The sequence below is a fragment of the Tupaia chinensis genome, unplaced genomic scaffold (genome assembly GCF_000334495.1).
Source record: "Tupaia chinensis unplaced genomic scaffold, TupChi_1.0 Scaffold143599_1, whole genome shotgun sequence".
NCBI classification, from domain to species: Eukaryota; Metazoa; Chordata; class Mammalia; order Scandentia; family Tupaiidae; genus Tupaia; species Tupaia belangeri.
In genome coordinates this window covers 671,665-691,032 of record NW_006203445.1, presented here as the reverse complement: position 1 = coordinate 691,032, position 19,368 = coordinate 671,665, and the positions used below count along the sequence as shown (strand labels likewise).

At 54.2% G+C, this 19,368-nt stretch overlaps 1 protein-coding gene across 1 annotated transcript in view; it reads right to left on the bottom strand.

The window, feature by feature from the left end:
• Positions 1–4,663: 4,663 nt before the first annotated feature.
• The window catches only part of LOC102498736 (vitamin D3 hydroxylase-associated protein-like), a 22,453-nt gene continuing 7,748 nt past the window's right edge, over positions 4,664–19,368 (bottom strand). Inside the window, exons 2-15 of the mRNA XM_027766598.1 lie at positions 18,096–18,209; positions 17,684–17,833; positions 16,948–17,081; positions 15,824–16,030; positions 14,458–14,498; positions 13,896–14,020; positions 11,161–11,286; positions 10,340–10,437; positions 9,966–10,065; positions 9,242–9,285; positions 8,744–8,783; positions 8,237–8,345; positions 6,182–6,327; positions 4,664–4,830 (exon numbers count right to left, since the gene is read on the bottom strand). Coding sequence (XP_027622399.1) covers positions 4,705–4,830; positions 6,182–6,327; positions 8,237–8,345; positions 8,744–8,783; positions 9,242–9,285; positions 9,966–10,065; positions 10,340–10,437; positions 11,161–11,286; positions 13,896–14,020; positions 14,458–14,498; positions 15,824–16,030; positions 16,948–17,081; positions 17,684–17,833; positions 18,096–18,209 — 1,560 coding nt within the window. The 3' untranslated portion in view covers positions 4,664–4,704. The remainder of the gene's footprint in view (positions 4,831–6,181; positions 6,328–8,236; positions 8,346–8,743; positions 8,784–9,241; positions 9,286–9,965; positions 10,066–10,339; positions 10,438–11,160; positions 11,287–13,895; positions 14,021–14,457; positions 14,499–15,823; positions 16,031–16,947; positions 17,082–17,683; positions 17,834–18,095; positions 18,210–19,368) is intronic.

The window sequence follows — 19,368 nt, the reverse complement described above, 5'->3', positions numbered from 1 at the left end:
ACATGTGCATGTGTGCCCAAAATCCAGAGAGGAGAATGGAAAAGTGATGGTGGCAAGGCCATGCCCCCTGGGAGGTGATTTCTCGCTTTCTGTCTGTCTGTCTCTCTGGAGAACACACGTGCCCTAATTGCAAAAATACCCCTCTAAAAAAAAAAATTCTGTTTTAATTAAAAAGAAAAACCAACAGAAAGGAGACCAAAACTCTGCCCAAAATCCAGAGAGGAGAATGGAAAAGTGATGGTGGCAAGGCCATGCCCCCTGGGAGGTGATTTCTCGCTTTCTGTCTGTCTGTCTCTCTGGAGAACACACGTGCCCTAATTGCAAAAATACCCCTCTAAAAAAAAAATTCTGTTTTAATTAAAAAGGCCAAAACTCAAGGCCTCCCTTCCCAAAGGACCCTAGTGTGGGGCCTCAGGCTCAGCCTTCACAGAACCATCTCTCAGCCTGGGAAATTTTGTTTCTGAGCTGAATGCCTCCGCTGGAGTCACCCACCCTGCATCTCTCACAGGCACCTTGGTGAGGGACTGGCTCTTCCCTGAGAATTCTGGGTGCGGACTCCCAGACCTGAGCATGCCTCACTCCATAGCAACTCCCAAGCCTGCTCCTTCGCCTTCTGTTGGTCTGACTGATCCTAAGGTTGGGCAGATGTGACCTTCAGCTCCATTTTACAGATGAAGAAACAGGTTTGGAGAAGCAGATAGGCCTGCAAAAGAAGCAGAGCCAGAGGCCGAAAGTTTGTGCTCAGATCAAGCCTTCATGGCAGAAGTAATAGGAGTGGGTAGGGGAGAGATAATGCCCTGTTCCAGGGAGGCCCCTAGGCACCCACACACAAGCTCAGAAAGACTCCCACTGAGAGGGCTCTGAGAAGGTGAGGGACTCACCAGGTTGCAGATGGCGCTGGCAGGCAGTGCAAGAAGCAAGGGGTCAGCCCCGGATCTGAGTTGGAACTAGGGATGGGGAGGAAGGAGGCTGTTGACCCCAAATATCACTCAAGACATACTGGAGAAAGCGCAGCCCAAAGGGAAGTCCAGCCCCAGGATGGGGCTTCCCATTTACTCAGCCCCTTGAGTTGGTATCTGCCACCCTCCTTTCTCGGGCTAATTTCAGCCAAAAGTAGAATTCCATCTCCTATGTCTTAAAATCTACAAATATTTAACACAAAGCCAAAGCACGTGGACTGTTCCTGTCCCCCTCCTATCTCTGTTCCTCCACGCGCTACGTTCCCCATCTGTGCAATGGAGTTTGGACAGAGAACCTGGGTACTCCGGACAGTAGTGCGGCAGTGGGTATGATGGGTAAGGCAATGGCTGCCTGGGCTGTGTGAAGCTCAACGCTGCCCCCTGGTGCCCAGACTGTTGCAGTCTGCGTGAAACGCAGGAAGCAGCGGCACAGGAGGTAGAGACCCTTTCCACCTCCTACTCTTTCCAAGCCTCTTAGGCCTTTATCTTACCGGCAGGGAGAATAGGGCAGGAACCCTCCAAGCCCTGAGGCTCTTGTTCCATCAGGGATCTAAAACTCTGTGTTGGTATTGGAGACAGGGGAAGCCACAGGGAGATTAGCAACAGCCCTGGTGACCCTGCACCTGGACGACCCGAATGGCTCCTTCAATGGTAGGCAGAGAAAAGGCTGCCCCTCTGGTGTGACTCCAGGATCTTCATTGCAGTTAAAGTCTTTTAACTGTGGCCTTTTTCTGCCCGAAATGCCACCATTTGTGTTCAGAAGGTACTCAGCAGGATGGTGGATTGAGACATTATCACCAGGTCTTTAATCAAGCATAGGGAGGCATGAGTTCTTTAGCTTGGTTTTTGGACCAGAAGTAGGGCTGCGAAGAGGAATGGGACAGGGAATGGGAAAGTTTTGGTGAGGGAGGGCCTCAAGGGAGCTCAGATGAAGGGGAGACCATGGCGAGGGGATGGAGGGATCAAGGAAGGCTAATCCAGGATCTGCTCAGACTGGGTTCCACAGCCTTGGCCTTCCTCTCTGGAACTTTCTCTAGACATCAGTGGGAGCCATGGCAAGCTCTTGATCAGGGAAGTGCCTAAGAATCGCAGCTCACAGAATGGACCATGGACCTCATCAAATCTAACCCTCTCTATCTGCAGGTCAGAAAACTGAAGTCCAGAGAGGGGCAGTGCATCCCAACATGGCACAGTAAGCCAGTGGCAGGATCAGGGCTTGGATGCAGGGCTCAAGCCTCTCAGTTTGGGGTCCTGTCAGTTTCCCTTCTGGGGCAGTGTTTTCTGTTCCTTTCCTTCTGGAACAGTATCTGGCAGGTGACGTGGTAGAGAGAAGCTGGAATAGAGGTCATCGCAAGGCGACACTCCCCCCACACACAGACTAGCAGTCGCCAGGCTGGCCAGCCAGTCAGAACATGTTTATTGAGCCCTCCCCGCCTACCCACCTAGGACTAATCTGGGGTATACTGAGCATCCACACAGAGGTACCACAAAGAACAGGAATCTGGTGGATTTCCTGTGGGAGGGGACACAAGATACAGTACTCATGAGAAGGATGGGGCATCAGGAGCTGACTTGGATGAGGATCTAGGAAGGTCTCCAGGAATAGTGGCTTGTAACTTGGATTCCCTTTTTTATTTTTAAAAGAATTTTTTTTTCTTATAGGGCAGGTATGCCCACCAGAGAGCCAGAGACAGAGAGAAACAGAAAGCGAGAAATCACACTGCCCCAGAAAGATGGCCATGCCACATTCCCTTTTTCTCCATTCTCCTCAGGATTTTGGGCACATGCCCAGTGTGAGTTTGAATCCATTGGGTCCAGGACTCAAACCATGGTTGACCACGTGGGAGACCAGCAATGTAACCATTATGCCATCTGCTAGTCCCCCTTGTGGTTCTTGACCAAGGTCTCCACCTCCTTCATGAACCGGAGACACAGCTCCTCTTCCCAAGGCAAGGCCACACACTGCACAGCCACCGGAAGTGCCACGGATCCTTTTACCGCCTGCGGGCAGAGGGTACAGGAACTCAGAGCCTGCCTCCTCACACAGGCCCTTGCCCTGCCCTTCTCTCCATGCCGTTCTGGGTCTCTGTACCAAGGACAGGCCTAGTTTATGCCTTAAGCGTATCTCATCCCCAACCTATCGTGACATAAAGAAATTCTGGATCTCTGAGTTCAAGGTTTCCCCAGCTCTGGGTGAAACCCGAAAAAACTGCAATGGCTGCCTGGGCTGTGTGAAGCTCAACGCTGCCCCCTGGTGCCCAGACTGTTGCAGTCTGCGTGAAACGCAGGAAGCAGCGGCACAGGAGGTAGAGACCCTTTCCACCTCCTACTCTTTCCAAGCCTCTTAGGCCTTTATCTTACCGGCAGGGAGAATAGGGCAGGAACCCTCCAAGCCCTGAGGCTCTTGTTCCATCAGGGATCTAAAACTCTGTGTTGGTATTGGAGACAGGGGAAGCCACAGGGAGATTAGCAACAGCCCTGGTGACCCTGCACCTGGACGACCTGAATGGCTCCTTCAATGGTAGGCAGAGAAAAGGCTGCCCCTCTGGTGTGACTCCAGGATCTTCATTGCAGTTAAAGTCTTTTAACTGTGGCCTTTTTCTGCCCGAAATGCCACCATTTGTGTTCAGAAGGTACTCAGCAGGATGGTGGATTGAGACATTATCACCAGGTCTTTAATCAAGCATAGGGAGGCATGAGTTCTTTAGCTTGGTTTTTGGACCAGAAGTAGGGCTGCGAAGAGGAATGGGACAGGGAATGGGAAAGTTTTGGTGAGGGAGGGCCTCAAGGGAGCTCAGATGAAGGGGAGACCATGGCGAGGGGATGGAGGGATCAAGGAAGGCTAATCCAGGATCTGCTCAGACTGGGTTCCACAGCCTTGGCCTTCCTCTCTGGAACTTTCTCTAGACATCAGTGGGAGCCATGGCAAGCTCTTGATCAGGGAAGTGCCTAAGAATCGCAGCTCACAGAATGGACCATGGACCTCATCAAATCTAACCCTCTCTATCTGCAGGTCAGAAAACTGAAGTCCAGAGAGGGGCAGTGCATCCCAACATGGCACAGTAAGCCAGTGGCAGGATCAGGGCTTGGATGCAGGGCTCAAGCCTCTCAGTTTGGGGTCCTGTCAGTTTCCCTTCTGGGGCAGTGTTTTCTGTTCCTTTCCTTCTGGAACAGTATCTGGCAGGTGACGTGGTAGAGAGAAGCTGGAATAGAGGTCATCGCAAGGCGACACTCCCCCCACACACAGACTAGCAGTCGCCAGGCTGGCCAGCCAGTCAGAACATGTTTATTGAGCCCTCCCCGCCTACCCACCTAGGACTAATCTGGGGTATACTGAGCATCCACACAGAGGTACCACAAAGAACAGGAATCTGGTGGATTTCCTGTGGGAGGGGACACAAGATACAGTACTCATGAGAAGGATGGGGCATCAGGAGCTGACTTGGATGAGGATCTAGGAAGGTCTCCAGGAATAGTGGCTTGTAACTTGGATTCCCTTTTTTATTTTTAAAAGAATTTTTTTTTCTTATAGGGCAGGTATGCCCACCAGAGAGCCAGAGACAGAGAGAAACAGAAAGCGAGAAATCACACTGCCCCAGAAAGATGGCCATGCCACATTCCCTTTTTCTCCATTCTCCTCAGGATTTTGGGCACATGCCCAGTGTGAGTTTGAATCCATTGGGTCCAGGACTCAAACCATGGTTGACCACGTGGGAGACCAGCAATGTAACCATTATGCCATCTGCTAGTCCCCCTTGTGGTTCTTGACCAAGGTCTCCACCTCCTTCATGAACCGGAGACACAGCTCCTCTTCCCAAGGCAAGGCCACACACTGCACAGCCACCGGAAGTGCCACGGATCCTTTTACCGCCTGCGGGCAGAGGGTACAGGAACTCAGAGCCTGCCTCCTCACACAGGCCCTTGCCCTGCCCTTCTCTCCATGCCGTTCTGGGTCTCTGTACCAAGGACAGGCCTAGTTTATGCCTTAAGCGTATCTCATCCCCAACCTATCGTGACATAAAGAAATTCTGGATCTCTGAGTTCAAGGTTTCCCCAGCTCTGGGTGAAACCCGAAAAAACTGTCCTGATTTTGCCTATAGTTCTCCAAGGTTAAGAATGCGGACTGTAAGGGTGTAGTGTAAAACCGAGCATCGAGGCACTGTTTCCACAAGGGAGAGAAGGCCCAGAGCCTGGTTACACTCCTGCAGTGAAAGCATTGCCTTGGCCCCAGGAACATGGAGGCCAAGCCTGAGTCCGCTGTGAAATCCACACACACTTGTAGGAATTCAAACATGTTTCATTGCTTTATGACGATGAGATCCTATAAGCCCTTGTTTGCCTCCGTCTCTGCAACCAGATCGCCTGGCTTTAGGTCCTGGCTCCTCCACTTCAACTGGCTGTGTGGCTTTAGTCCTTTAATCTGTCCCTATCTTCAGTGCCTCATTTGTAACACCTTGTGGGACAGTGATGGGCTTTAATGATGTAATATATACATAGTATTTTTAACAGCTCCTGGAACAGAGTAAGAGCTTAAGACACGTGACATTGTGTCATCACTGTTACTTCAGGCCTGCCCTTCTACTGGGGAATCCTAGCACTAAAATCAATTTCCAGGAAAAGGAAGTCACTTCACATCCGACTCCGATGCATGCATGCATTCAAGCCTTTCTCTTTCCTTCTCTTTCTTTTGCCAAAGACGGTGGTGTGATTTTAGACACTGCAGTTAAATAGGCCCATGGGAATAATTCCTTTTATGAAACCACTTCCGAATTAGTAGCATTTATTGAACACTCCCTATCCATAAGGCCTCGCACTAATTGCTTCACTCTCTTTATTTTATTTAACCTTTAGCATAAGCCTATGTTTTCCTGGAGGAGATACCGAGACCCTGAGAATGGCAATGCCCAGCCCAGGTACCCAGTGAGCTCTGGCCCAGGGGCTTTTGCTTGCTCCACTCTCCCTGCCGCTGGGATTCACTTTCTCTACACAAGTGCCCAGTCGACAGCTGGTTTTGCAAAGCCTTCTTCCCTGACAAGGTCAGGGCTGGCAGGAGGGGTAAGATGGTGTGCCCTCAGGGTTGAGGTAACACGGTGGCCAAAGTGATAAAAGGTAAACACTAGGAATGACTGACCTGCCCCTGCCACCACCACCCTGAACTGAGGCAGGCGAGAATCAGCCCTGGTTTGCACCCCGACAGGAGAGGTATGGCGAAGGACACTGACCTCACGGAAATTCTGGTCAGTATTATCTCCGTAGTAGCCCTTGTAGAAGGCCAGCTCCTCCTCATCCTGTGGTGTCACGGTGGTGACAGGCACCACGCCCACAGGGAAGTTCAGGACGTTGTACAGGGACATGTAGGACGAGCTCTCTGCAGGAAGATTCAGATAAACCCAGGAGATTATCAGATAAACCAGGGAGATCATCAGTCCCACAGACTCAGACGGAAGGAATGTAGGTGGGCGCCCCCTCCCACCCCTTCTGGGAACTGCAGCCCTCTGGCCCTGGACAGGTGGGTCGGGTGCCAGGACTTGTCCTGAGAAGAGCCTCCAGCTCTCCCCGGGTAGAGGGGAAGGAGTAACCCAGCTTTGTGGACACCTTAATGCTGGCACTGTTCTGACCGACCTCTCTGCATTGCTGATTCCCTGAATCGGTACCCCCGTTGTGCACCCTTGTGCCCTGCAAACCGGGTACGAATCAAGGCGGCAGCCAGGCAAGGTGGCTGCACAGCTAGACGTGGCCGAAGGTTCAGCTGGTGCCTTCCTGTGCAGTGCAGCCCTGTGTAGGGCCAGCAGGCGTGGGGTGTGCCTTTGCCTAGCCCCTATGGGGTGGGGATGGGGGATGTCTTTTTTTTTTCTTTTTTTTAAGTTTTGTGATGAGGCACATGCACTCACCAGTGAGAGACAGGGGGGAGGGCCATGCTGCAATCCCTTCTCCATCCTCCTCTCAGGATTTGGGGCATTCACACACATGCTCCCAACATGGTTCTCAAGCTGCTGGGTCCAGGACTCAAATTGCACAGTCAGGCATAGGGGACCCAGCTGCCCCAATTTGCATGCCATCTGCTGGCCCAGGGGACATGTTCTTAAGATCAAGGGAGAGGAGTCGAGGCTTTGAGTTGAAAGTTGGTTTCATCCTGCACTGAGCAGCCCCTGAGATCAGCACCTGTGGACAGGACCCAGGGAGGACCTAGACTCTGCACTGGGCCAAAGACACCTTTTGATGTGAGGGCAGCAGAGAGCATGTTAATAAATGGGTGAGCCAACCAAGGGCATGATGGTTAAGGCAACTGGATCCCACATGGCTGACCAGGTGGTTTGAGTCCTGGACCTGGCAACTTGAAAAACATGCCAGGCATGTGTGCATGTGTACCCAAAATCCTGAAAAGAGAAATTGAGAACGGTGTGGCCGTGCCCCATGGGGGGTGCTCTCTCACTTTCTCTCTCTCCCTCCCTCTCTCTCTCTCTCTCTCATCATCAGGCACACATGCCCTCTAGCAAATTTTTTAAGGAAAGAAAGAGAAAAGTGAATGGAGGGATGAGATGGTGGCACGGCAGCAGTGAGGTGCTTTGTGAGTGGACCACTAGAGAAGATTACTGGTTCACATCCAGAGCCCTGTGTCTGCTGGGAACAGACGTGCCCACAACCTGGGCTGCTGAGGCTGCGAGGGGATCGCAGTGCCAAGACCCTGTTGGGGGTGCTGTCCCTCTGTCACTCATGGAAGAAATAGATTTCTCATTGTTGGTGTTGTTTTTGCTATAGGGAGTGTACACTTGCCAGAGAGAGAGAGAGAAACCACCCCCACCCCAGGGGGGCTTGGGGATGACCACACTGCAATCCCTTCTCTTACATTCTTCTCTCAAGATTTTTGGATACATATGCCCACATGCCTATTGTATTTTCAAGCCACCAAGTCTGGGATTTGAACCTCAGAGTCAGCCATGTGGGATCCACCACCCTAACCACTATGCCATCTGTTGGCCCAAAATACACTTTTTAAAAAAATGAATGGGAATTGATTGCTAACAGGTACAAGGGTTTTTTTCAGGGTGATAGAAATATTCTGGAATTAGATAGTGGTGGTAGTTGCATGATATTCTGAAAGACTGAAAACCGCTGAATTTTACACTTTAAAATGGTGAATCTATGTATCTGATGTTTCTCTCAAGGAAAAAATGTAAACAGTAAATGGAGACAGAGGTCAAGGCACAGAGGCTGTGGTGGACTCAGGGGTCCTGAACTCTCGAACTGAAGCCCACCAGAAGCCAGTGCCCTCTCACCTGATGCTTTGGCAGGAAAGCTTATGTAGAAGGCAGGGCCCAGAGCTGGTGCCAGAAGCACATCCAGGTCCAGGGACCTCCACTTGGCTATGAATTCTTGCTGGTATTTCTGCAGGGACAGTGGGGGCAGGGGTAGGCCCACCAGAGGTTACTGTTTGCCAGAGAAGGTGACAGACTGCCATATAGAGCTGGGCTAGGCAACAGGGAGAATTCCCGGCCCACAAGCTGCAGACTGGGATACCTGGGGAGGGTCAGGGTCTTCCCAGGGGTCGACGTGTGGGGTAGGGAAGAAGAATCTCAAGCTGCAATGATTTGGGGACAATGAGTCATTCTGGCTTTAGGGACATGGACAAGATTAACCTCTCAGGTCACCAAACCTCCCCATCCAGGTCCAGCTGGGCCTACCCTACAGGCCAGAGAGAGAGACGCCCCTATTTGGCTGATTAGGTCACTGCCCAGGTCCCTGCTGTCCCAGTTCCCTTTCAGGTCCTCCCAGACATGTGTCACCTCCACTGCTGTGTGTTGCTCCCACAGTCTCTTCGGTGTCCTGGGGGAATGAGGAAGATGCTGAGAAGTTCAAAGGTTAGCACAGAAAGGTTCCCTAGGATATGACACCCAAAGGTAAGGTCTGGCCCCAGTGCAGGCCACAAGTCAGCAGATGGGCTAGGAGTGGCCCCGTGTCTTGTCCCACAGCTAAGATGCCTCAGTCCTCAGCTCGACCCACGCCTAAACTTTATCTCAACTTCAGCCCCATGTTTACCTCAGCTTAGTCCCTTCTAGCCTCAGTGCAGATCTTAACTCCAGATCAACTCCAATCTCAATACCAATTGAAAGGCTAAATTTCACCCTAGCGTAGGGTATGGCCCTAACACCCTCATCAGAGTACAAATAGACTCTCCTGTCATGGTCACTAACGCTATGACCCTCCTGCCATGGGCCCTTCCCACAGTTCCCACCACCCCAAGGATAGCCCTGGAGAAGCTGGACCTGACAAGTTTCACTCACCTCACTCCACGAAGCTCTTTAAGACCCTGGCTCACTCGGGGAGCCTACAGATGAGATGAGAGGGGGAGACCAACTTCAGGAATCACAGAGGAAGAGCCGCCTGCCCAGGACAGGGTCCCGGAAGGACAGTCCCTCTCAGTACACTGTCATGAAGCTGTCTGCTCCTCATCAAGGTCCCCATTAGCTTCTATATCCTCTTCCATCTCTCTGAGCTGCCTCCCCATCTCCAAGAGTGCCTGTCCCTCTCCCTTCTTTTCTTTTCTTTTTTCTTTCTTTTCTTTTTTCTTTTTTTTTTTTTCTTTTGAGAGTATTTTTAGCTATAGGGTGCATGCGCTTGCCAGAAAAACAGAGAAACAGAATGAGAAATCACGCTCTCCCCCCAGGGGGGATGGCCACACCACAATCCCCTCTCCTCCATTCTCCTCTCAGGATCTGGGCACGCATGCATATGTACCTGGCGTGAGTTTAAGCCACTGGGTCTGGGACTCGAACTGTGGTCAACTACACGGGAGTCCGGCAACATAGCCATTATGTCAAGGGCTGGTCCCTCCTTTATTTCTTCTTCCTCTTTTAGAATCCATCTCTGAGCCACCACCATTTTCCGGGCCTCGTCCTCCTATCTGACCCCACCTCATTCCTTCTGTCAGTCCCCTCCCTCTACAGAGCCCCTTCCCCTCTGGCGCCATCCACCCCTCTGAATTCCTCCCTCAGTACCCACACTTACTATGTACTTGAGAATACTGGCCAAGAAACTCTTGAGAGAGCCTGGCAGGCGGAACAGGCTGACTAACCCCTTCATGCTGGGATCCACGATGTCCCCCTTTCTGAGGAAGCAGCCACATATCAAGTCAGTCACTCTTTCAGCCATTGGACTCCCTGTCCCCACTTGACTCCCTTTCCGTAGAAAAGCCACAAGGAGATCAGACCCAAAGAAGCACTCTGCTCCCACCACCTCCCTGCCAAACACGCGTGTCCTAAGACAGGGCTTTTGCCTTGTTACCCCAGGCCCCAGCTCGCCTCCTGAGGCTCGGCTTGGCTCCAAACTCTCCCCCAACCCTGTTTGCACCACGCTATGTCCCTGAATCCTCACAGACGTACAGCTTCTCCAGAAGCGTGGCCCCACCATCGGCAAACAGGCCCCCTGTGTACAGGTCTTGAATGGCGTGCTCTATCCGAGGAATGGTAAAGGGGACCATCTGTGGGGACAGAAGCCCAGTGAGGGCTGCAGCTCCTCCCACCTGCCCTGTTCCCTCTCTGCATCCCCCAGGACTGGAGGAAGGGCAGCCACGTCACCTGTGATAGCCATCTCCCTCAGCTCCTCAGCAGGGTATGGGGCGCCTGTGTAGCTGCCCTCCTCCTACCAGGCCCACTCCCTCAGCCCCACGCCGTGGATAGGGCAAGACTGGAGCAACCCTCGCTTCTCCTGTGCGTCTCTGTGGTCCAGCCAGCACAGGGGCCTTGCCTATGGAAGCCCATTTAACCTTCATGGCCATCCCATGGTGGAAAACAGACTGGGGGAGGATAAGAGACAGGCCCAAGCTCTCATAGCAGTGTGCAGCCAGTCAGCAATTCTCAAGGGGAGGTGGGGCCAGGACAAGCCACTGGGGGCAGCGGAGGTAGGGGTGGGATTTTCAACAGAGAGTCATTTGATGGAAGCAAGAGATCCAGGCTAAAGGACTTACAGGAATGAGTTCCTGCGCCTCCACCACTCAGAAAGAAGGCTCAAAATCTTGATACGTTTTTACAGTGTGGGCCTCATCCTCCCCTCCTCTTCCCATTGGTCTTCTCCAGGAAGCTTAGGGGAATGCAATGACCTCAGCAGCACAAATTCAGCAAGCTCCTTTTTGTCTGAAGATGGCCCAGTCCATTGTCCTAGCACAGGTCCAGTCTCTCGCCCCTGAAGGGCTAGGGGAGCCTACCTGATGTCCTGCCTCCTGGAGGAGCCTGGTAGTGAGATGCACAGCCCTGACCATGCTCGGGGATGGCTGGGTGTAGCCATCGGATTGATAGTAGCCGATTCGAAGGGGCTCCTTACTGGAGTACACCTGGGGGCACAAGGGTTTGGGTGGGGCTTGAGAGGGGAGACTGGCTGGGGAAAAGGTGGCCTCACCCTCTCCAGGAACCAGACGTGTAGGACAGGGCAGAGGGCCATAGCTGTTCTACCTAGGAGGAATCCACAGGGACTCCCCAAGAATCCCTGGGGGGTTCCCTGAATACTCTCCAGGCTCTAGGTGCTCTGAGGAAGCCCCTGTAAGAGAAATGGATGGGGAGATGGCTGGATTGGATGAATGCAAGGGAGAGATTCATGAGTGAGATGGTGGGTGGGAGAACGGGCAGAAAGTTGAGTATATACACGGGTGGGCGGATGAGTGGACGTTGGAGGTGACTGGGTGGGCGGGTGAGTGGATGTTGGAGGTGACTGGGTGGGCGGATGAGTGGATGTTGGAGGTGACTGGGTGGGCGGATGAGTGGATGTTGGAGGTGATGGGGGGGCGGATCAATGGATGTTGGAGGTGACTGGGTGGGCGGATGATGAGTGGATGTTGGAGGTGACGGGTGGGCGGATGAGTGGATGTTGGAGGTGATGGGGGGGCGGATCAATGGATGTTGGAGGTGACTGGGTGGGCGGATGATGAGTGGATGTTGGAGGTGACGGGTGGGCGGATGAGTGGATGTTGGAGGTGATGGGGGGGCGGATCAATGGATGTTGGAGGTGACTGGGTGGGCGGATGATGAGTGGATGTTGGAGGTGACGGGTGGGCGGATGAGTGGATGTTGGAGGTGATGGGGGGGCGGATCAATGGATGTTGGAGGTGACTGGGTGGGCGGATGATGAGTGGATGTTGGAGGTGACGGGTGGGCGGATGAGTGGATGTTGGAGGTGATGGGGGGGCGGATCAATGGATGTTGGAGGTGACTGGGTGGGCGGATGATGAGTGGATGTTGGAGGTGACGGGTGGGCGGATGAGTGGATGTTGGAGGTGATGGGGGGGCGGATCAATGGATGTTGGAGGTGACTGGGTGGGCGGATGATGAGTGGATGTTGGAGGTGACGGGTGGGCGGATGAGTGGATGTTGGAGGTGATGGGGGGGCGGATCAATGGATGTTGGAGGTGACTGGGTGGGCGGATGATGAGTGGATGTTGGAGGTGACGGGTGGGCGGATGAGTGGATGTTGGAGGTGATGGGGGGGCGGATCAATGGATGTTGGAGGTGACTGGGTGGGCGGATGATGAGTGGATGTTGGAGGTGACGGGTGGGCGGATGAGTGGATGTTGGAGGTGATGGGGGGGCGGATCAATGGATGTTGGAGGTGACTGGGTGGGCGGATGATGAGTGGATGTTGGAGGTGACGGGTGGGCGGATGAGTGGATGTTGGAGGTGATGGGGGGGCGGATCAATGGATGTTGGAGGTGACTGGGTGGGCGGATGATGAGTGGATGTTGGAGGTGACGGGTGGGCGGATGAGTGGATGTTGGAGGTGATGGGGGGGCGGATCAATGGATGTTGGAGGTGACTGGGTGGGCGGATGATGAGTGGATGTTGGAGGTGACGGGTGGGCGGATGAGTGGATGTTGGAGGTGATGGGGGGGCGGATCAATGGATGTTGGAGGTGACTGGGTGGGCGGATGATGAGTGGATGTTGGAGGTGACGGGTGGGCGGATGAGTGGATGTTGGAGGTGATGGGGGGGCGGATCAATGGATGTTGGAGGTGACTGGGTGGGCGGATGATGAGTGGATGTTGGAGGTGACGGGTGGGCGGATGAGTGGATGTTGGAGGTGATGGGGGGGCGGATCAATGGATGTTGGAGGTGACTGGGTGGGCGGATGATGAGTGGATGTTGGAGGTGACGGGTGGGCGGATGAGTGGATGTTGGAGGTGATGGGGGGGCGGATCAATGGATGTTGGAGGTGACTGGGTGGGCGGATGATGAGTGGATGTTGGAGGTGACGGGTGGGCGGATGAGTGGATGTTGGAGGTGATGGGGGGGCGGATCAATGGATGTTGGAGGTGACTGGGTGGGCGGATGATGAGTGGATGTTGGAGGTGACGGGTGGGCGGATGAGTGGATGTTGGAGGTGATGGGGGGGCGGATCAATGGATGTTGGAGGTGACTGGGTGGGCGGATGATGAGTGGATGTTGGAGGTGACGGGTGGGCGGATGAGTGGATGTTGGAGGTGATGGGGGGGCGGATCAATGGATGTTGGAGGTGACTGGGTGGGCAGGTGAGTAAGTAGATGGTTAGACACAAATCTCCTAAGCTAAAGAGCAATCAGGAGAGGATGAGGATGGAGAGGTCACAGGGGCAAATGAGGAGGACAGATAACGATCACAGGTTGATAATGCTGAGACCAGGGGAGGGAATTGGCCGAACGGATGTTGGCTGAATGGTAGATGGAAACTGCCCTATGAAAAGGGTTCTGGAGCCAAGATAGGGCTCCAAGCCCAGCAGCCATAGCAGGGGTCTTCAGCAAGTTCCTAGAAGGAGCCCATTGGTGGCACAGCAGTAAAACGTGATGCTCTACGAGGCCAGCCCATGGAGGATTCTGGGATGAGGATGGAAGGCTTCGGGGTACAAGGTCAGATGGCAGGCAGGTCAATGAGGAGCGGCAGGGTGGAGCCCCCAGGTCTGCTTCCCCACCCAGCTCACCTCCTCCCTGAAGGGCAGGGCGGGTACAGTAGGGTCCAGCCGGTGCATGTCCTCACTCAGCAGGGCTCGCAGGCACAGCGCCAGGCTCTCCACGTCCCGGGCCATGGGGCCGGCCACTGTGGTCACTGTGCAGAGGGGAGGGAGGCCGACACTTTGCATTCTTTCTGCTCTGGGGATCCCTCAGAGTGGCCATGATCAGGGCCAAAGGAAGATGCCCTGCTGCTGTCCTGGGTCAGGGCAGAGACAGGTAGGGTGGCAGACGGCCCTGCAGTTTCGGGGCCAGTGCAAGACTCTCTTCTGGGGTATAGCATGAAGAGAGCAGTGGCAGGGGTGGGGGGGGAGGATTAGATCTACAGAGCCACAAGCCCTTCTCAGGGGGCAAGAGCCCCCTGGACTAGGGGAGGCCAAGTGGGAGCCCTCGTCCCCTCCCCCAGATACCTTTATCACCTGGGGGCTTATATATCTGGAGAAGACTGAGTGAAACGTCCTTGGGAGAAAGACCAGCAGGCTTGTCTAAATGGGTGTGGCCACAGGCGGGTGGGGGTGGGTGGGGGGGCCTTACCTGATTTCTTGCCCTTGACAGCAGAGGCAATTCCAGAATAGCTGCAAAACCCCACCCACCCAGAGCCCAGTCAGCACTCAGAGGGCCTGGGTGCCAGCAGACTTGAGCACTCAGTCAAAGCACTGCCCCAGGGCCCAGCACAGAGGACTGGGAGATGCTTCAACACTGCCATGGCTCTCTCCACGCACAGCATGAAATCTGCTCTCCTCACTGCCCTTCAAAGATCACTCTCCATCGCTGCCCCTTCTAGTCCTCCCATGTAAACATACTGCTTCCGGCCAAGTTAGCTGCTTCCGGCCTTCCAGCCTTCTAGAGTCCCAACCATCTCCACGTGCCCATCCTTCCAAACAAGCTCAAATGCTGCCTCCTCCAGGAAGCCTCCTCTCCCCTTGCCCTGCCTCTGCAAGTCTAAAGCACAAGCTTTAAGTGAATCTGTGTCAAAATGTCAGCTTCATCTTGGGAGTTCCTGCAAGCTTTGGGCCCTGATCACTTCCTGACATTTGGGTGTGAGCACAGCAGGGGGGGGGCTGGGCCTGAGCGTGCTGTGTCCCAAGTACAGGAACCACAGCGTGGGCACTCACTGGGGCGCAAAGCTGGTTGACTGGCTAGCTAGACGGATGGATAGATGAGCAATGAATGGATAAATGGGTGGAAGGAAGGATGTGTGTAAGTTTTACAGGGCTGGAATAACTATTTTGTTAGCCAGTGTATCCAGAGTAGCTAATACAGTGTCTGTCACAGAGTAGACGCTCAATGAAAAAGTATCAAATAAATTAAATAGTGCATGAATGGTGAAATTGATTGATGCACAGAGACTGGGTTGGTGATTGCATAGGGCTGACTGGATGAAGGATGAATAGAGGGATAAATGGATGGATTGATAAATGAGTCAGGGAAAGGGTAGGTGGATGGGTAGCTGCATGGATAAATGAATTAATAAATGGATTAATTAATGAGTGAAGGGAAGGTCTAGCCCACTGCTGCCAGTACAAAACACGGTGCGTTTAACTGTGGCTAGGGAAGGAGCTGTATGAAGCCCTCCCACGTTACTCCGCTTCTGCTAGTTCTGGGCTGGCAGCTGGAAATTGATGAGTGTGCCAGACATGTGTGCGTGCATGCCCAAAATCCCGAGAGGAGAATGGAGGAGAAGGGATTGCGGTGTGGCCATCCCCCCTGGGGGGTAACTTCTCACTTTCTGTCTCTTTGTCTCTCTCTGTCTCTCTGGCGAGTACCCATGCCCTATAGCAAAAATATCTCTAAAAAATCAAAATGGATGAGTGGGCGAGGCCCCTCTATGGCCCAGCCCCTAGTTCTCTAGGCTGGGCTGAGCCCGCCTCACCACCTGCATACCTGAGACAGTGAGTACCTGAGGCGGTATCCGGTGGTCCGGAGGCCATAGACACCACAAAAGCTGGCTGGGATGCGGATGCTGCCACCTGTGTCAGTGCCCATGCCCAAGATGGAGCCCCTCTTCGCCAGCAGAGCTCCTTCACCCCCTGAGGAGCCCCCACTTGTTTTCTTCAAGTTCAAGGGGTTCAAGGTCTGACCAAAGATGGGGTTGCTGCAATCAAAGCTAAAGGCAACAGAAGAAAAGGAACTGGAAGGTGAGAGTATAACTGGGGTAGACCCCCCAGCCCTGATAGAGACCATCCACCCTCAGGAGTCCCCACCCCCATCCCAGGCTTTCTTTGGCTCCGTGAACTCCTGGGGACTGAGGTCTCTCGGTCTCCTTCAAGTTGGAGTGCAGGTTGCTGCTCAAAAGAGCATGATCAGACACCAACCAGACTACCAAAATAAGGACCAAGGAGCCTACAGCTCTGCTGTCTAAACAGAGAGCAGGTTCCTCCCCAAAAACAGATACACTGAAGACTGAGTGGGGAGGAGAGAGAATAGGGAACAAGAAAAACCAGAGAGAAGCTGGGCTAGAAATGGAATAATTAGACATGGGACAGACAGAGATGCGACCGGACAGAGCCTCCAAGCCTAATGGGCCCCTCGAACTCATGCAGTCTGTCCACACTTTAAAAGGAGGGAGCCTGTGACCAGCAGTTGGCATAATGGCTATGTCGCTGGACTCCCATGTAGTCGACTGCAGTTCGAGTCCCGGACCCGGTGGCTTAAACTCACGCCAGGTGTGTGTGCGTGCGTGCCCAAGATCCCGAGAGGAGAATGGAGGAGAAGGGATTGCGGCGTGACCATCCCCCCTGGAGGGTGATTTCTCGATTTCTGTCTCTGCCTCTGTCTCTCTGTCTGTCTGGCGAGCGCACGCATCTTTACAGCAAAAACCTCTCAAAAAAAAAAAAAGAAAGAAAAGAAAGAAAGAAAGAAAGGAAAAAGAAAAAGAAAGGAGGGAGGCCAGAGCCAGAGGGCAGAAAGGACCCACCCAAGAACCCCGTCCTTGACGTCTGCTTGAGTGACCCCACCTTCCACTCTGCTCTGAGTCTGGGCTCTCAGCCCAGCCCCAGCCTCCCACCTGCCCACTCCAGAGACCTGAGCAGCGTGTGAGGGATGTTGGTCTTCACAAAGGGAATCGCCCCTTGGGCCTTGAGCACTTTCACGATGACCCCGTCCTTGGCTGCAGGTTTCTTCAGGAACTGGGCTAGGCCACATGTAGAGTCATGGCCCTGCAGGGAAGGGACATTACCTCCAGCCCTTGGGGGTCTGCTGGAATCACCCAAGCTACCCCTGCACCCACATTCAGCCTCGCACCCCCGAAGACACAGGCACACTGGTGTAAGGATTCACAGGCTGGGGGCGGACGTGACGGCTAAGTTTGGAGCCAGGCAGCTGGGTTCAAATCTGTTGCCACTTTCCAGCTGTGAAGTTTGTTTGCTTAGTTTTATTTGTTCATTTTACTTGCTGGAGGGCACGTGTGCTAACCAGAAAAAGAGAGAGAGAAAGTAAGCGGAAAGCACCCCCCCCCATGTGTCATGGCCACACTGCAGTCCCTTTTCCTCCATTTCTTCATCTTGTCAGGATTTGGGGCCTGCATACACAAGGGCCTGGTGTGTTACTCAAGCTGCTGGAACTGGGATTTAAACAAAGGTCGGCCATGTGCGATCTGGCTCCTAGCCCAGCACTTAACCACTGCGCTGTGGGGCCTGTCTGTAGCCATGCAGTTTTGATTACGTAACTGGCCCATTGTCACACAATGAGATGTTCACAGGTTCAGTGGCACATGCACACACAGTCGCATACACGTGTGCAGGTACACCTCAGGGCTCACTTTGCAGTCATAGGGGTCCTTGAGGCTCAGGGGGACTCCGTAGAGAAGGCCTCTCTCACTCTTCTTGAGCTTCTTCAACATCTGCAGTTGCTCCTCACATTCCTCCAGGAAATCCGTCAGGCAGTTCACCTCCTGATGCACCTTCAGAGCCTGAGCAACATTGGAGGGACCAGGCAAGGGGCCTGGATGAGACCAGGGCCAGGGGTAGGCACTCAGTTGCCCCAGCCCCTCCTACGACCAGACTTAGAGCAGAGTAGCAGGGACAGGTGACTTGCAATGGCCCCCTCCCAGGTAACTGGCAGCAGCACGGAGTTCTACCCACCCCTCGACTCCTCCAAGTAGAACAAAGACAAGTGACACCCACCTAATCCAGCCCAGCAGCCTAGGTTTGAGCCCTGACCACTGACCCCACCTGCTCTAAGTAGCTGCAGAGGACACTCTCCAGACTCAGCTGTTCCGTCTGCAACTTGTGGGCCAGCTTGGCCAGTGGCAGCTCCAGAATGGGCTCGGGGTCCAGATCCGGCTCCTGCAGAGACGGGGTGGAATGGGCAGGCTGAGCCACCGGGACCCCTCCCACACACTCTACATCACACGCCCATCCCGTTGGGCACACAGCTGCATACACAGCCCTGTGCTCAGGACTCGCTGTGCTCATCCTTAGCTCTAAAACATGTGTGGGTCCATCTCCGGGTGGCCATCAAAGCCTTTCAGGGGCACAGATGTTCCCTTGGTCTCTGCCCACCACCCCCCCTCCCCAGTGTCCAAGCCTGCCCCTCACCCTGCTGTACAGGAGGGCCACGCTAGGAGTCAGGTGACCACACACAGCATCATGGGGTGTGGGGCTATGGGGAGTGCAGTCCAGCTATGTGCGCTGGCCTTGGGGGTGCATCCCAGGCACCCCACCTCCCCTTCTCGCAGCCCTCCCACCTTGCCGATCTGACCTCAGGGAGGAGAGCAAGAGTCCAGCCTGCAAGGCAGGAAGGCCAGGGCCCAGCCCTGAGCATGCTGCTGAGCAGCTGGGAAAGCCCTAGGTGCCCGGAGCGCTCCCTTCAGGTGTGAGCGAGGCAGACTCCAGCCCCCAGCACACAGCAGGCACTCAGCAGGGCAGTTTCCCTCCCTTCCACAAAGGCTGACACCCCCAGGCTGTGGGCGGGGGAAGAAAGCATGGTGGGCCTTTCTGGGGCCTGGGGTGGTACGTGGGAGACAAAGGAGTCCCCTGGGAGCTCAGGGGCTCCATGGCGTGGCTCCAATGCTCCTTCTCCACTGGCTTCTCTGTCCTCCTCCTCCACTGGGCCCTCCCTGCCAAGGGCACCACGGCTTCCTGGTCGGTCCCTCTCCCGGAGTCTGTGGTCCTGGTCGCACTCACCCTCTCCGCAGCCTCTGACTCTCTCCCTCCTTGGAAACCCTCCAGACTCTGAGTCTCCTGCCTCCTCAGTCTCCTGAGATACCCGTGTGACTCAGGGCTTGGCCTTTTCTCTCTCCACCTGCCTGCCTTCCCTGGGTGACCTCAGTGCCATGCGAGGACACCCAGATCATCCTGTTTCTCCAGCCCTCTCCTGCCAGGCCCCTGACCCATTTTCCCTCCCACGTTTCCATGGACTCCTCAGGACTCACTGTTTTCCTGAAAAGTCTTTTTTTTTTTTTTTTTTTTTTTGGGGGTTTTTTTTTATGGGGTGTGTGCTCTT